The 16810-nt window shown below is 33.4% G+C and overlaps 1 protein-coding gene across 2 annotated transcripts in view; it reads right to left on the reverse strand.

Moving 5' to 3' along the window:
* The window catches only part of LOC100373268 (uncharacterized), a 38948-nt gene that overhangs the window by 10267 nt on the left and 11871 nt on the right, over positions 1-16810 (reverse strand). The window contains exons 3-8 of one of the 2 annotated variants that reach the window (XM_085500563.1): positions 6605-6794; positions 3855-3997; positions 2959-3108; positions 997-2248; positions 365-454; positions 146-181 (exon numbers count right to left, since the gene is read on the reverse strand). In XM_085500563.1, the coding sequence (XP_085356689.1) occupies positions 146-181; positions 365-454; positions 997-2248; positions 2959-3108; positions 3855-3997; positions 6605-6794 (1861 nt within the window). The remainder of the gene's footprint in view (positions 1-145; positions 182-364; positions 455-996; positions 2249-2958; positions 3109-3854; positions 3998-6604; positions 6795-16810) is intronic. The other variant, XM_006817915.3, reaches the window with a different exon arrangement.

Raw genomic sequence — 16810 nt, forward strand, 5'->3', positions numbered from 1 at the left:
AACAAAGCTCATGAAATGCATTGACGTTAGACTATTTGAGTGGTTATCCACTCACATTAATGAAATACAGTAAGTTGAAAAACACATTTTCGTGCACATTGCAATACAGCAAGCAGTATTAAAACTGTAATGTAATATTTCTTACTGTGTGTTGGTAATTCAGTGAATTGCTGTCAAAGCTCTGGTGAAGAAGAAGAAATCTTTAAATAGATATATTTGGCTGTCATTTTAATGTGTTTAACATGCAAACCAAACGCAGATTACAAATTCAGTTAAGATCTCATTTCAGTTGTGGGAAGACAAGTTAGCATATTTGAAAATAATCTCTAACACATGTTTAATTCAACTAAAGTCTAATGTTTACCTCTTCATCTTGCAACTGTCTCTTTGTTTCTAGCCTGGAAGAAATTCTTCTTGGTGCCATTTCAGACAGTCTTCTTGCCATCTCTTTTTCCTGCAAAACATCACGCAATTAACAAAACACAATGACAACACTGCACTTGCTGTATCTCAAACAGAAGCACACATATTTGAGTAGTTGTATTTATTGTATCTGAATCACTGAAATATGACTAAACATAGACACACTTGTTATTTACAGAAGCATGTATGCTAATACTGTAAAATCTGTATTAGAAACCGTGGCTTCTATTAAAATGGTACAATGCAATAGAGGGGATGAGGCTTCTATTAGAGCATCTACACATATGAGAAATGATGAATTTTTGGTTCTCAATTATTCAAAAAAAAATGGGTGCGACTTCTATTAGGGATGCGGCTTCTAATACAGATTTTACGGTAATAAAGCATATGTGTGTGTACATAAAAATCAATGCAATCAGTACAACATGATTGGTTAGTTTTAACACCAGGTGCAAGCAGTCTTGCAATGAGCTGGATAATGCCAGTACAAGTGTCCTGTAATCATGACTTTACACTGGGTAACAACATTTTATCCCTGACATCAATTTATCTACTTAGATGAAAGTAACATACCTTATTAACTATCATAGTTGCAATCTCAGGGATAAAATCTTCAGTGATTGTTTTATACAACTGCCTTTCACAGACTGTTTTACTGGACTGGAAAGTCTCAGCTAATTGTTCCCAATCTTCTGCAGTTTCACAGATCAGCTGCCATTTTGCTGGTAATCCAAGTTCCTCCTCTTCAATGCCTTCAGTTTCCCACTCGCTGTCACTCACAAGCTCCAAATCAATTTTCTTTTTACTCTTCTTCTTTAGTTTATCCTTTGTAGAAGAATCCCTTTTAGGTTTCCTGCCCCGCTTTTTTGGTGGAGAATCAGTGTCAGTTTTCTTCTTTTTGCATCGTTTACTTTTCTCTGTCGTTTTTTTGAGATTCTCCTGTTCAGGAGATGTAGCTCCATACTCTTCGTCTTCATCATCACTATCCTCAATAAACTCTTTACTTTTATATTCTTTTTTCAAAGTATCTTCTTTGCGTGGCCGGCCTCTTTTCTTTGGTTCATTTTCATAAGTCTCCAGATTTTTCCTCGGTCTACCCCTTTTCTTTTTTTCAACTTGAACACCACCTTTCTTTTGTTTCTTCCTAGCATGCTTCATTGATGCTCTACTACTCTCACAGCCAAGTGTTTCTGTTTCAATTACAAGTTTCTTAGGAAAGTCATCCATTCTATCATCCTCATCATCATCATCATCATCATCATCATCGTCATCTATCTCATTTTCATTCAAAATTCTCTCAGTTTTAATTTCCTGTTTAAAATTCTGTTCTAAGCTGTCAATTTTCTGACATTTGATTTCATCTTTTTTTTTATGTTTAATGCTGATATTTGATATGTTGTTATTTTCCTTTTTAATGTGTCTGCAATTGATCACTGATTCATCATCACTATTGCTATCGCTGTTGGTAGACATCACAGTTTTTTTGTTTTTCTTTGGCGATTTGAATTCATCACATTCCGCATTGTCATTACTGATGAAGTTTTCTGTTCTTGTATTTATCTTTGGTTTAGATATGTCATCAAATAACTCATGATTATCATCATCACTGTTACTGTCACTATGGCAACAATTATTACCCACTTCCATATCTTTCGCTACAAGCTTTTCCACGTTCATAAATTTCTCCTCCAACATGTATTCCTCTTCTGTTGAAAAAAGACCACATCCATCATTATCTTGATTGTCTGATGAATCTTCTTGGAAAGCTTCCACAACTTTTTTTTGAGATCTCGGTGATGCAGCATGTGATGTTTTATCTTTGATACTGCAAAAAAAAAACATCATCAACAAATGACGCTAAATCAATGAGCACAGAAAAATATGTGACTTATTAAGTGAAAACAAAAACAATTGGCTACACAAAACAGCACATCAGATATTGTTGAGTAATCAGAACAATGAAGAAAACTTTATCAAGGCTTTCCTTACTGTTTTCTACTACAATGATAAAGATTGGTTGATCACATTTTCAAACACTGGGTTTAATTGAACACATTGCTAAAACAGCATAGAGTATGAAGGGAAAAATACTGAAATAGTTGTTTTGTTTGTGTGTATGATTGCACATCTATCAAAAGAGAAGGTGTAAAAATGATATCTTTATCTCAAAATTTAAAGGGTTATAGTCGTCATGTCATACTGCATTTACGATTACATGTAGCAGTATTAACTGTGCGATGACTGCTGAGTTTTAACATTACTATTGATGGTGATACTTATATGGTACATAAGCACGACATCACTGTTAGGTAAAATCACTCTAAGCAAGAGGCTAATCCTTTTTATATTCACAGAAGTGTGATACACCATGGGAGTAACACAATACTGATAGGGCTTCATTGTTGAAGTGATGGATTGAGATCTAGAATTTCTACTTTAATTAGTCTCAGGGTGAATACACTGTTGTGTAGACCTCTCTATTGAGTATTCATAAAGAGGCCACACCACTATGACTTGAGTAATGGACATTCTTACTTGTCTTCAACAGTCTTCTTTTTCCTTCCTCGTTTCTTTTTCTCCTTCTCTTTTTTCTTGAGTTTTTGTTTTGCAGCTTTTTCTTTTGCTTTTTGTCGTTTCTTCTTAGCCTTTTCTCGTTCTTTCTTTCTTCTCTTCTTCTCTTTATCCCTGAAACAGAAAATAAAATACTTAAATTCAATCAAATTTCCCCAGGCATATTTTAGATACCACAACAGGTGCAATGTTAACATATTGTTGTCCACACAAATTGTATTCCACACCTTATAGGCATCATTCAAAGGGCTGGCGTGTACTGCATGTAATGCACCAACCCAGACTAGTTGAGAACTTGATTACACATAGGAGAAAGCTTCAGCAAATTTTCCTCTCTCAAACCTTTTGTAACACACATCGGTATGTACAACTGCATGTGTCAATATGTGTCAACTAGTATGGTACAATGCATCAGAGAAGATGGCGCCTTCTATTAGAGCATCTACACATTTACAAGTGTTGATGAAAGGAATATATTGTCACACACATTTTTTCATTAGCACTACTACTACCTACTGGGTGTAACACATACAATAATCACATTCACAGATCCATCCTGAATTTCATTGTTTCACGAGCGCAATGCATATCGACATACTGTAAAACATGTCTTTTTCGCGAACATGTTTTTTTCGCGAATTTGGCGAGAGAACTGATTTGCTAGTTCAAGATGTCGCTAATGACTTTATTATCAATTCAAAATGGCCGCCAAACAAAGAAATCAGCAATGACAAAAGAGATTCGCTAAATCAGCATTTTGCTAATAATTTCTTTGAAGGTCTACTACATAGAACCTATGAATATAGTTGGAGAGAATGCAAGAGCAAAGAATGCAATTCAGAATAAGCTGACATCTTTACCTCTCCTTTTTTTTTCTTTTAACATCTTCTTCTGAAGGACCAGAATCTTCTTTATATAGTCTTGTACCATAAAAATACCAGTATGTTGATTTATTGCTATCATGTCCCAGTGGTTCTACACGCAAGCTGTCGGCATCAAGACCCTGTGTATTCATAATAAACATAGTCATTAGTAATGGCATGGAATGTAGAAATGTTTGAAAGGCAAAAATGAGTCCCATGTATCTCTCGACATTTAAGATGTAAAAATGTAAAAACACAGAATCATAATATAATATTTATTCCTAAGTATTTCCTTACTTGGTCAAATAGGGAGGCCATGTGTTAGAAGTTCCAAATCATTTTTCACAGAATTAAGTACAGGCCACAGACATTTATTTTTGAAAAACTAATTTTCTCATTTTGAAACTTAAAAAAAACTCAAAATATATCGCACAAAATTACTCATATATTACATATTTTTAAGTAATAAGGGGTTAGAGAAAAAAACCTAAGCCCTGGTAATTTAATGACTATCTGTTAGCAAAATGAACGCCATAAAAAGATTTGAAAGCAAAGAAACTTTAAATTTTATGAAATATTTATTATTTCCTTACAGCAAATGGAAAGTAATTCAATTTAGTGCATAATTTGGTTTATTTTAATAATTAGCATAATTACATTGAACAGCTGTCAGGTTTACCATTGGTTGAAAGGAAATCCTTCTTGAATTTAAAGCTCCAGAAAGCCTATTATTTCCTGATTGTTCTACTGCCCTCCAGTCACTCAGTTATTGCAACAAAAGCGTTTTGTTTTGGAACAACAAAGAAAGTTGTAAGTGTTGCTTTAGCTGGCTATACACAATCACACACATAAAGTACGTGCATAATTTACACCACCATGTGGTAATGGATCTTAACAAGCAAGACTTATCTATTTTCAGAGCAAGTTATTCCAAGGTTTATTCACAATATAAAGCAATATAACAATATAACTTTAAAAGAAATAAATGCTAGTGAAATCACTTGTATAAAAATTACATCAAAATTGTTAACCAAAATTGTTGCTTTTGCCAAAAATAAATACCAGTCTAAATAAGTAATCTAAAATATTTGCATATCAATAGACTGCCCTCAGGTGGTGGGATTAGGAATGAGGACTAATACGCACTGTGGTACCTTCAACTACAGACCTAAAACAGCAGTTGCAAGGTGAAACTGATAGGATAAACAAATCAAATTATAGAAATAGCTTTTTGTAATATTTTTATTCTATACCTAGTTGTACATGCAGCATTCAGTTCAGGTCTGTTCAAATATACCAAAGGGGAAAGATGTGTATAAACCTGTTAAATACATCTACATAGGAGATTGTTAGCAGGGTAATAGTGTTATTAGGTAATCATGATCAAAACCCAATCAGAAACTGGAAGTTCAATTTGAAATTTCTTCAACAACCTACTCACAACACCCTATCCCAACCTACAAGTTATTATGTCATGTTTAGATAGTCCTCAATATTGCTCAGCAGAATGATCTCAGCATTTTTCATATTGTAACTAAACAATTACTGAACTGAAATTTACACAAATGTCTCTTTTGTTAATGCTTGTTGCATCACAATGCAAACTCACCCAGACCTATTCATATCTCAGTGACTATAAGTTTTAAATGCTATCACTATTAGATAGCCAAAAAAAATCAGATAACAAGCAGCCTGTCGGCTGAGATAGCTCCGCTGTTAGCAATGCACATTTCAATTAAAGAACTGAAGATATCATTAGAAAATGAACAATATGTATAGTATCAAAGCAAAGGACCTTGCTGTTTTCAACAAGAATTCAAAAATATCACTTTTCACCAAAAATGACAAAAATAATCATCAAAATTAAGTAATTGAAGATATCACCACGAAATTAACAAGGTCCACATGTAATACCTATATATGTAATATAAAAGCAATCACACTTGCGGTTTTTAACAAGTCGAAAATCTCACTTTTTACCAAAAATGACAAAAATATTCACCAAAATTAAAGATATCATTACAAAATGAACAAATCTGAGAGAGGTCCACATGTAGTACCTATGTATGTAATATAAAAGCAACTGGACTTGCAGTTTTCAACAAGAAGTTGAAAATATCACTTTTTACCAAAAATGACAAAAATATTCACCAAAATTAGAGAATTAAAGATATCATTACAAAATGAACAAATCTGAGACAGATCCACTTGCAGTACCTATGTATGTAATATCAAAGCAATTGGACTTGCAGTTTTCAACAAGAAGTTGAAAATATCACTTTTTACCAAAAATGACAAAAATATTCACCAAAATTAGAGAACCAAAGATATCATTACAAAATGAACAAATCTGAGAGAGTTCCACATGTAGTACCTATATATGTAATATCAAAGCAATTGGACTTGCGGTTTTTAACAAGAAGTCGAAAATATTACTTTTTACTAAAAATGACAAAAATATTCACCAAAATTAGAGAATTAAAGATATCATTACAAAATGAACAAATCTGAGAGAGGTCTACCCAAGGTACATATACACCAAGTATCAGGCTTGTAGTTTTCAAGAAGAAGTCAAAAAAGTAAAACATTGCCACGGACGACGACGGACAATCACTCATATGATAAGCTCCGCTCGACAAAGTCGACAGCGGAGCTAAAAAGCGTTTTTATAAGGTGTACAAGCATTTCTATCAAAGTATAACAATTCTGACACATGAATACACAGTGAGAAACATAAGCAATGTTACCTTCAATAGATCTGAGACATCGTCAGCATCTAGTCTATAGTCACATAATGCATGTAGTAATTGCACTTTACTTCTTGTGGGTAATTTCTGAAACTCTTCTTCTCCTTCACCAAATGGGTTCTGTTTACCTTCTTCAATTTCCCAGCGATGTTTAAGAATATCTTTTAGATATAATTCAAAATTAATAATTCTGAAAAAAATAGAAATATAAATGAACTGGTTAAGTATTATCTACTATCTAATATCTAATATTCTACTGTTCTAGCTGCTGATACAGAGAATATGTGACAGATAGCCATAGCGTGTCGTTGTTTATAAACAAACGTCCACACATCAGCCATTGCATTTTTAGCGTGTGTTGTTATCGTTGATTGGGATGTGTACAGTTGATGGCTGATCTGCTTTAAAAATCATGACAAATGGACTCAGCTTCTGCTTAAACTTGAAAGACATATACTGAATTATAAATTGCATGACAGCAACTATTATAGCACGGTGTTAGGCCATAATTTTCACTGGTGACAGAAATATACACTGGCCTATTCATATTTCACAGTTCAATTCACTCTTTGATAATAAGCACAATTTTGACATAGAAATGTCAGACATCTCCAACTCCAGCGTCTGCTTTTTGGAAAAACACACTATATGGAAGTTCTAATCATTTATATGTACGGTAGGTTTGATGATAAATTTGTCAATCAATTTGATGATTGGATTATGATACAAATTAACTTCAATTTACATGTATGTACATCAGCACACTATGTGGACAAACTAGGTCAATGTGTGTTGGAGAAATTATACCCAAAAAAAGAGAATATTCATCACCATTTTATTCAACATCAGCTACCTTGGATTGAAGCCAGAACATGCAGTTGTGTACAATAATGTGCTGAACCAGGTGTAACAAAAGTTATTGATTGCATTTTCAAATTATGAAAATAAACTGCTATGTCCCAGTAAGCCTGTAGGGATTACCAAATATTCCCAGTTTGAACAAAATCAGTCAGTTTACAGAAAACTGTCACTCACACAATTAAATTACAATTTTAGGCCATTTAGGGCAAATATACCTACCAGTCATCCAATTTAAATTAGATCAAAAACAAAATCTATGAGGAAACAATTGTGTATCAATCATATTTGAAGAAAAATCCCCATTCATTTGAGAACTCACCCATGAGTCACTGAACTATATAAATAATTCAATGTGTATATACATTGTACTTTCAGCAATAAACTGCTAGCAGAGGTAAAGATTATCTCGTTGATTATCGCTTCTCTGCTACTTTAACTGTCACTAAAGATCTACTACGTACACAAAGTCTTTATTTTCTAATTTTTAAAAATACAATCATATTGTCACTGGTAGTTTAAACTAATTAAGCCTAAAACAGCAAAGGTATTGGCACCAATAAAAAGCATGTGCATCAGAATGCTGCCCAAAGCATATGGAGTATAATTTACATCAACGGGATCGTTCATTCCATGATGACAGTCTAATGCTCATCATGAATGAGATTTGAAGACACACAAAATAAATAAGAAAATCAACTTCAAAAAAGAAGAGAGAAAATAAAAGTAATTCTATAGCAGCAGAGTAACGCAAGAATGAAGCTGGGAACAAGGATGATTGTAAACAGAGGAGAGGTTATTGACATTTGCTGATATATTCAAGTTCATTATAAATAGTGCATTGCCTATAGCAGGAGTATTTCCTGTCACCATTCACACCCACACACACACAGCAGTCATCAATTCAACAAAGAAGAAAGCTTCAAAATGAGATTACCACTTTATTCCCAGTCTCTCAGCAAACCCAGTTCTTTAATGAATGCTTTCTATTACCTGACCATAATGGATGTCTATCCTGTTTAGACTCTAGGATTTACTATTATCATATTGCATTCAACTTTGACCCTTTCACTCACTATATTCAAATATATGAAATAAATTAATTAAAATTTCAGGAGAATTAAATAGTTTATAGTATGGGTGATTGCACACTGAAAATATAATTTGAGGAGAAAATGCAATAATTACTCTTACAATAAAACTATAATAAATGAAGCCCTATTTGTCATAGCAAATCTTGCAGAGGGACTAGCTTTCTGCTTATAAGGACAAAAAGAATGTTTACATAACAGTCCAACTGATAACTCTTTCTGTCTTACACAAAAGGAGGTGTTGTACACAAAATGAGGAGCATGGTGTGACCACCAGCATGCTATAATGCTTTATAAAAACCCACTGAGAATATCACTGCCCCATCTGTTCTTGTTTTTTAATATATTACAAATGAAAAATCTGCATTTATATGCTTTTGTAGGCTGTAAATTAAAGGAAAATTTAACATATACGAGTCAAAAATGTAAAACAAGTTGGTCATTTTTTATTGGATCACAACACAGATCAAATTGAAATTCTCGAACAAAAATGTCTTTGAACTATGTTTGGACCAAAGTGGACAGTGTTAATTTGGGATATACATTGAATTGTGCAAAATGAACAAAAGACGAAATTAGCCGATTTCTGTCAAACAAAATCCCTGCCAGTCTGTAATATGGGCTAGAATCTCATCAAAATCATCTTGCATCTTTGTGAAATAATAAATTGCCATGTCTTAATAAACTTAGTGATGTATTCTCAAGTTGTGAGCAAAAATGATCAAAATAAATATTTTGACAAACAAAATGGCCACCAAAATGACCAAGTACTTGATGTACAATATGGCCGCCAGTTGGCCATTTTAAATCTGGTCAACAACAAAACAACGTTTAAGCATCTGCATATCATTATGGATCAATTATGTACTGAATTTGAACTGAACTGAGATAATGTGATGAAAGGGAAGAACAAATGAACAAATATAAACCCAGTTGGGACTACTAAAGATAGCTACTATATATAATTTTTTGTTTTGTATTACCTCTCATATTGTTCGGGCACATATTCCTACAAAAATAAAACCACTGAAGCATCAACTTCTCTTTAAACATTCAAATTTGTACAGTTTGCTTAATAGCTGATGAATTGGGCAATGTTTTATTTTAACTCAACGTTATAGTTGGCCATATTAAATTAAAAGAACCTCAGGCTCCCTTCTCTTAAAATAATAATTAACTTATTTTCTGCACTAATTAATAATACCAGGTTTGTCAAATTGTGATTTATTACATAACTATAATCACACTAACAGACGTATTTTACAATGTGTGGTTTTGGAGTAAACTTAAAGAGAGAGACATGTGAAAACTTGTTTATAACATAAACGCATATAATTCACATTTGTTAATAATCAACCTCCTCAGTCACTGTATCAATACCAGTATGACAGGTACATATACCTAGACTATACAGTCTCAGTCAGCTGACGAAACATCCATTTTAAGAGGCATGATCCACATTTTTCAATGTAATAATACTAGGCTAAAATTACCTTTGCTAAATGAGTAAACACGTTAAAGAATAATTCCAGATGCCTAGATGCTACTTGCATATAACATCTTAACATTTTAATACATGTTCATTCGGGATAACAAAATGTCATTCTGGATCAGTATTAAAACATGGATTTAAAAAATATGAAAAAATTTAAATTATAACAAAAGGAAGAGAGACTCAAGCTTAATAAGATAATGCAATGTTAACATAGCAGACATATTTAATCAGGGCTGATGCAGTAATTTTCATCAGATTTAGTTCATGAAAAAAACTTGCTATTATTCAGAGTTTTTGATTATTTTGAAAATGAACAGGTTATAAGAATACAAACAAGATGACTGGTTGCCTATGGTATATTACAGTAAGGCTTGGGAATACAGTTTTATCATATCGGATCTATTAATCAACATGATAACAACAATGTTATTGTTTCCTTGGTATAATTAAAAAAGAGGTGGTCAACCGGTCATCTGATGACAACAGACAAAACAAAATTGTTTTTGTTTTTTTTAACAGGAAGATCATTTTACTTAAAACAATTTGATAATTGTAACAGCAACATGTTTTAAAGTCTATAAATTTATCAGAATCCTCTTGGAGTATCGCAAATCAGTATTACAATTATTCTCTCAATAACTTACATTCTACTAACTTTATATATTTTTCCTAGAAATTACTGGTAATGCAAAAGCAGTGGTTGCACAGATTTAACTTCTATTATATCAGTGAAAGAGTTGCATGTTTAATCCAAGAGATAAATTTCCGATCAGGTTCTACTGGCCAACTTATTCCCTGTGGCCATATGCTACAGCTAAAATAGCTGCCAGATTATGATAGAAAACATTAAAGTATAAATTTCAAGACAAGCACATGTTACATTTAATCCATCATTCTGCAAAAAACATCAGGACAATGTGATCAATCTGCATAACAATAGGTGACTATACCATCAAATTATTGTTGTTATGGTGATAATCTACACCATGGTACAGGGGTCCATGTTATTTAGGTAAAAGCCACCTGCATGCAATTATCAATTTAAAAAACAATAGGGGCTAATTTACATTTTACAATTACTTCTAATCTTTGTACCATATTTGAACTATATCAGTCAAAGCAAGTCCAAGAAATGAGGCTGCACACACATGAACTGAGATGCAAAGAAGGAACACAAACGATTTTTGGAATTGGACTATGTCCCAATAAAGATTAACAATTATTTTGATGATATTGATATAAATTCTAATCCAATAAACCAGATATAAACTGCATGAGCTCATGTGTTATTATTAGACATTTAAGAACAATTTCATTCAATTTCAATCCAAAATGAGGATCACTTCCTGCTCATAGTGCCTGCTTGCAAAAATGATTTAAACAAAGCACACAGATACTAGTAGTTAATTAGTACACAAATTAGCTAATTAATAAGTACAGAATGATTATAAACTATTATCAGATATTTAAAGTGCCTGTGAAATGGCTGCTATTTTCGCGCCTAAAATTATCAATTGATACATAAATATTATTAATTTTTATGTTTCTAAGCATGAATTATTATTTTATTATTATTATTATTATATTTATTATTATATTATGAATTATTACGGCAACTTTATTTTTGTGTATTTTAAAACGAGGCTCCTCATTAGCTTCTCATTTGCATACAGAAATTCCCCTTGTGACGTCAGAAGGGGAAGTCGCATGGCAGCTTGCATTGCCGATACGTGTAAATAAGGCAAATTTCTTGTGCAGTTTTCTCGTCTTTGACTATATTGTCGCTTATGTACTTGTTCGTCGAGGAAGAATGGACCATAATGAACACATAGTATCAATTTTTGTTACATGGGGTTGAGTTAGATGCGAAATATGTCCGTTTTGGTGCAGCTGGTCATCGTGATCGTCATCAACACCGGCGCACGTTTGTACACTGTTGCTGGACAAAATAAAATTTGACGTCGGAATTATCTTGTTACTTAGCAGGTTACTAGGCACGTCACTACACTGTTTTATTTCATCGATCGTCTGAGTAAAACTTTCAAAATTAAAATAAAAGAGAACATATTTTGACATTCTAAACATTAGACTATTAATAGTGATCACTATAAAATAATTAAAAAAAACGACAAATCACAGTTACTAAATTAATGACAGCCGCGTGGAAATAATGTGACATTTTGTTGAAATAGGTGAACGCATCGGGTCACGGCGAGGGTAAGTGCGTTAAAAGCGGCGTTTAATTGGATAACAAAAATAATCGAGATCGACACACATACAGATAAATTCAGAGTGGATTCGAGTTAGCTTGATCCATGGCGTGATTGTCATAATTATAACATCGTATTAAAACTTTATTTGGTGGAAACACATTGACCAAGCCCGGATTCTTATTTCATAAATTATTACACAGATCAAGCTGCAAGCATGGAGGAAAAAAAGAACAGAGGTGTGAATTCGACATTCGACACCAATCACCAAACAATTCAGAAACTTTTAGCCTTCGAAAATGAAAACAGTTAGCAGTGTGTAAGGGCTGTGTAATTTCCCGTTTGTCCGACACTTCGTTTTCGTGTCACTGTCAAAATTATTGCTACCTTTTACTTAACAGGGACTAAATGGTCTCTATGAAACGATAATCAGAATCGCAAAAAAAGTCAACTAATTTGAAACACTTGCCGGACGTCTCTCTCTCTCTCTCTCTCTTCTGAAATCCGCCTCGGTGATCATGGGCTGGTCCGGAATCTATTTCTTTCAAAAGTGTTGCGCCAGGTTTAAGGTTAAATGATGTCGCACCTTCGAATCGATTAGAAACGTGTGAATACATACACTATGGCTATACGTTTCACTGCAACTGTCCACAACACAACATCTAAAAACTCTCTCTCAAAAAAAAAGAAAATAGACAAAAAAAAGAAAAAACGCCGACCGAAAAATGTATATCGTTTAAAAATATACTGAACGACCAGTGTTATTATGGCTCAGGGGTATGACTTCCTCTCACATTTTGTCATTTGGTGGCGCACTTTCAGCGAGAGTCGGAAATCCGGAAACAGTCGACCGTTTCACGATAGGTGGGCGTGGCTACAACACGAGAAATATTCCAAATTTACTTGGATACGAGTAATCATTTGCAGCAAAAAAAAATCAATAACTACCCTTTTCAGTGGGACAGATCTAAAATGGGAAACGTGAGGGTGGGCATTGCACATGCACTTTAAATAATGTGTATAGCATAACTGTACTGGTCCAACTAAGGGCCACTCCCCACTGTCAAGGTCACATTTCCTTCCAAAATAACCTAAATTTGACTCTCTGGTCATAAAACATGGTCTTTGAAGACCTTTCTAAACACCGGTAGTCAAATTTATATAATATAGCATGGATATCAACAGCCACAAATATGGTGCGAATACATGAACAATGATTAGACTTAAAGGCCCAATTCACTTGCCCTGGGCAAGTGTGAATTGGAGGTGGGGCTATGCTAATGAGTGTTTTTAATCACTTGCATAGCCTACGACGCATCCTGTTTCAGCGATCCAACATCACATGACTTTGATTGACACTCAAGATTAGTAGCGCGTCCCTTTCCCGGTTCGTGTTTTTGACTTTTATCCGTCAAAATCTCAGCTCGTACACTATTTATTGTCGTAAATACTACACAGTCACTGCTGTGATATTCAGTCACATACATCCACTTTGGCATGACATAATCAACCTGCAAATTCGAGAAAACACGTTTTTATCGGAACTTGGCTTGAGTTGTTTACTACAGCGTGACAAGCAAGGAAATAATCCCTAATGTTTAGAAGCATATTTATAGTATACCTGGGCCTTTAAGAACTGTGTAAGGCAGTAAATACTTCATTCCACAGTTGCTAATTACCAGTTTTATGCTGAAATCAATCCTAACAGATCGACATTAATGATTACTTAAGCAGAGCAAAACCAGAATACATTTATTCCTGTGAGAATTGCTGAGGTACATTTGTACAATGCAGCATTCTGATTGGTTACTGACAGATTTCACCTATCAGGATGTTGTTGCAGGTCAAACCATGCAGAAATTGCTTCACATGTACCAGTATAATAAGTGTGTGTTCTATCATATACATTTGACAACAAAGATAATGATGAAGATCTTTACTTTGACCGTTTTCCCGTGACTGAATAATAAGAAATGCTATCAAAGCCTCGGAAAAGTAAGTGTGTGTGTGTATGGCAGTAGATGAATGTTTACAAGATGTTTTGATATTCTCAGTTTTCATAAAACCATCAGTTCAACATTTTTTTTGTTTTTAATAATTAAAGCCAAAGTCGAACTAGTGTTCGAAGAAGCAAAATCTTAGGGTTAACTAAATTTTAGCCAATTAATTTCAATTGAATATTTAAAGTTTTTTTAATGTTCATCTTGGATGTCACAGCATAAAATTTTGGTAAAATTGTTGTACTTTCTACAAAGCTCCATTAGAACAACATTGTGTGCAGGAAATTTTTTGCTGAAGTCAGATCTGATCATGTTAAATTTGGAAAAAACAAAAAATTAATATCTATTTAGTGAATCTAAAAAATTATACTATTATTTTGCGCAGAGTAAAAAAAAAAAATTTTATTTGTATCTTTTTAACCTTTATGAAAGAGCATTTCTATGATACTCGACCAGCTTAGCACCCAGAGTACTCCAGTTCCAAAAATCAAGTTTTTATATGGCGATGGGCGCTTACTCGAGCACCCTCTCGAAAAAGTATGCAAATAACAATTTTAGTACACCAAGTGACAGATTGAGGCAAATATGTCATTTGGAGGAAAATAAAATTGTTAAATTAGATGAGTCGTTAGTGATTTCAACAACACTTTTACAATGAAGAAACATAAATGCTCACAAAAATACACACATTTTATTACTATACAATTACGTACCACCCTTAACAAGGTTAAAATTACAAAATTTAAATAAAATTCAAAATCATTAATCTCCATTGATGAATGTGTTCGATCTCACGGCAAACTCTTGATAAAAAGCATTTCCCGTTGCGATGTTTTTTTGCATGATTTGACCTACAACAACACCCATTGACCTGAAAGGTCAAGTCTGTTATCAACCAATCAGAATGTTGTAATGTACCAATGCATTTCTCTGGGAATTCCCAAAGGCGTCATTGGTAATGCAAGGCAGAAGTACAATCTGTTGGAACTGATGTTAATGACAAAAACGGCATGATTTTTTTTTTTAAAACTCGTAATTAGCAATTGTTGAAAAGTAAACTAAATATGGAATGAAGTATTTACCACCTTTCACAGGTAACAGGTCATTGTCGAAGTGTAGTTTACACACAGTTACTTTGGTCTACATATTCACAGTGGTCGATATCCGGGCTGTATTATATGAATACGATTACTAGTATTTGGAAACATCAAATAATGATCAAAGACCAGGTTTTATGATTAGACAGCCAGTGGTGGGGGATGGGCACTTAGCCGAACATGAACCTTAAAATAGAAATGCATGGGCAATCACCCAGGTGCTAAATCATCACCCATTGGTGATCTTTTGGGTAGGTAATGTTTCAGATAAATAAACTTGTCAATTACTTTTAAAAAATAACTTTATAATGTTATATTTTATCTTGTATTTCACAAATTATACATATATATATTGAAGATGATCATACCCAGTTAAAACTGTACAAGTTATTGTAACCACACAAAAAAGACATTTTCAAGCAAATTCAAAATTGAACAAATGAATAGAACAAATAAAATATCCAAAGTTGATAAAAACTGTTTGAGTTACTGTAACCAGAAGATAAAAGTTTACACTGGAGGCAATGACAACGATGAGGACAGACAGTTCTTCTCATATTTCTTTCCCTTCATCTAATTATTATTAATCAAGGTAATAAAAGTAATTATTATAATTATAATTTCCCTTGTTTGATGTTTATTCAAATAAGATTAGCTAATTTAATTAGCAGAGAATACTGAAAATGCTACTTATGCACCTTTAATAATAAACTATATGAAAAAAATGTTGAGATGTGCTAGAAAAGTGCTAATACTGGCTAATTATTATGCATAGGTTTGTACCTAAAACTAATCAGCTCTAATACTCATCACAAATTATCTGTGCACCAAATTTCATTTTAATCAGTGCAAACAATTCTAAGACGAACAGACAGACAGACAAACAAACAGACACACAGACAGAAATACAACATTACCTTCAAAACATGGAAACTAAAACATGTGGTATATAGATAAGATAAGATAATTCTTTATTACAACCTTATAGAATGAATTACATATCTATTTTGGTTTATGAAATGCAATAAAGGTGTTAAAATAAACATAACAAGTTAGATATCTAAAATCTACTACAATACAGTTACATGAAATAATGTAAAAAAAAAAAAAAAATATTAATGACCCATTAGGTGGTTTTCTCTAATGGTATTTGCTGTTTATATAACTGTATATATAACTACAGTCAAGGCAATAGTTGCGTTCACGCACAGCTCCTTAGCACGGGCTAAGAGGTCAAATTCCTTAGCCCGTGCTAAGAAAACGTGCGTGAACGCTTAGGCTAAGGAATGCTAAGTACGGGTTAAATCTGATCCGAATTTAAGACGCGGTCTAGACCTTATCACGGGCTAGCAAAGTATGCGCGAACGCTTAGCCCAGGGCTAAGCGCCCTCTGCGGCAACCTTTGGGTGTGAAAATTGTCCCATGTTCGTATAACGACACTATTTCACCAGTCAT

The sequence above is a fragment of the Saccoglossus kowalevskii genome, chromosome 1 (genome assembly GCF_978046115.1).
Source record: "Saccoglossus kowalevskii chromosome 1, keSacKowa6.1, whole genome shotgun sequence".
Lineage (NCBI taxonomy): Eukaryota > Metazoa > Hemichordata > Enteropneusta > Harrimaniidae > Saccoglossus > Saccoglossus kowalevskii.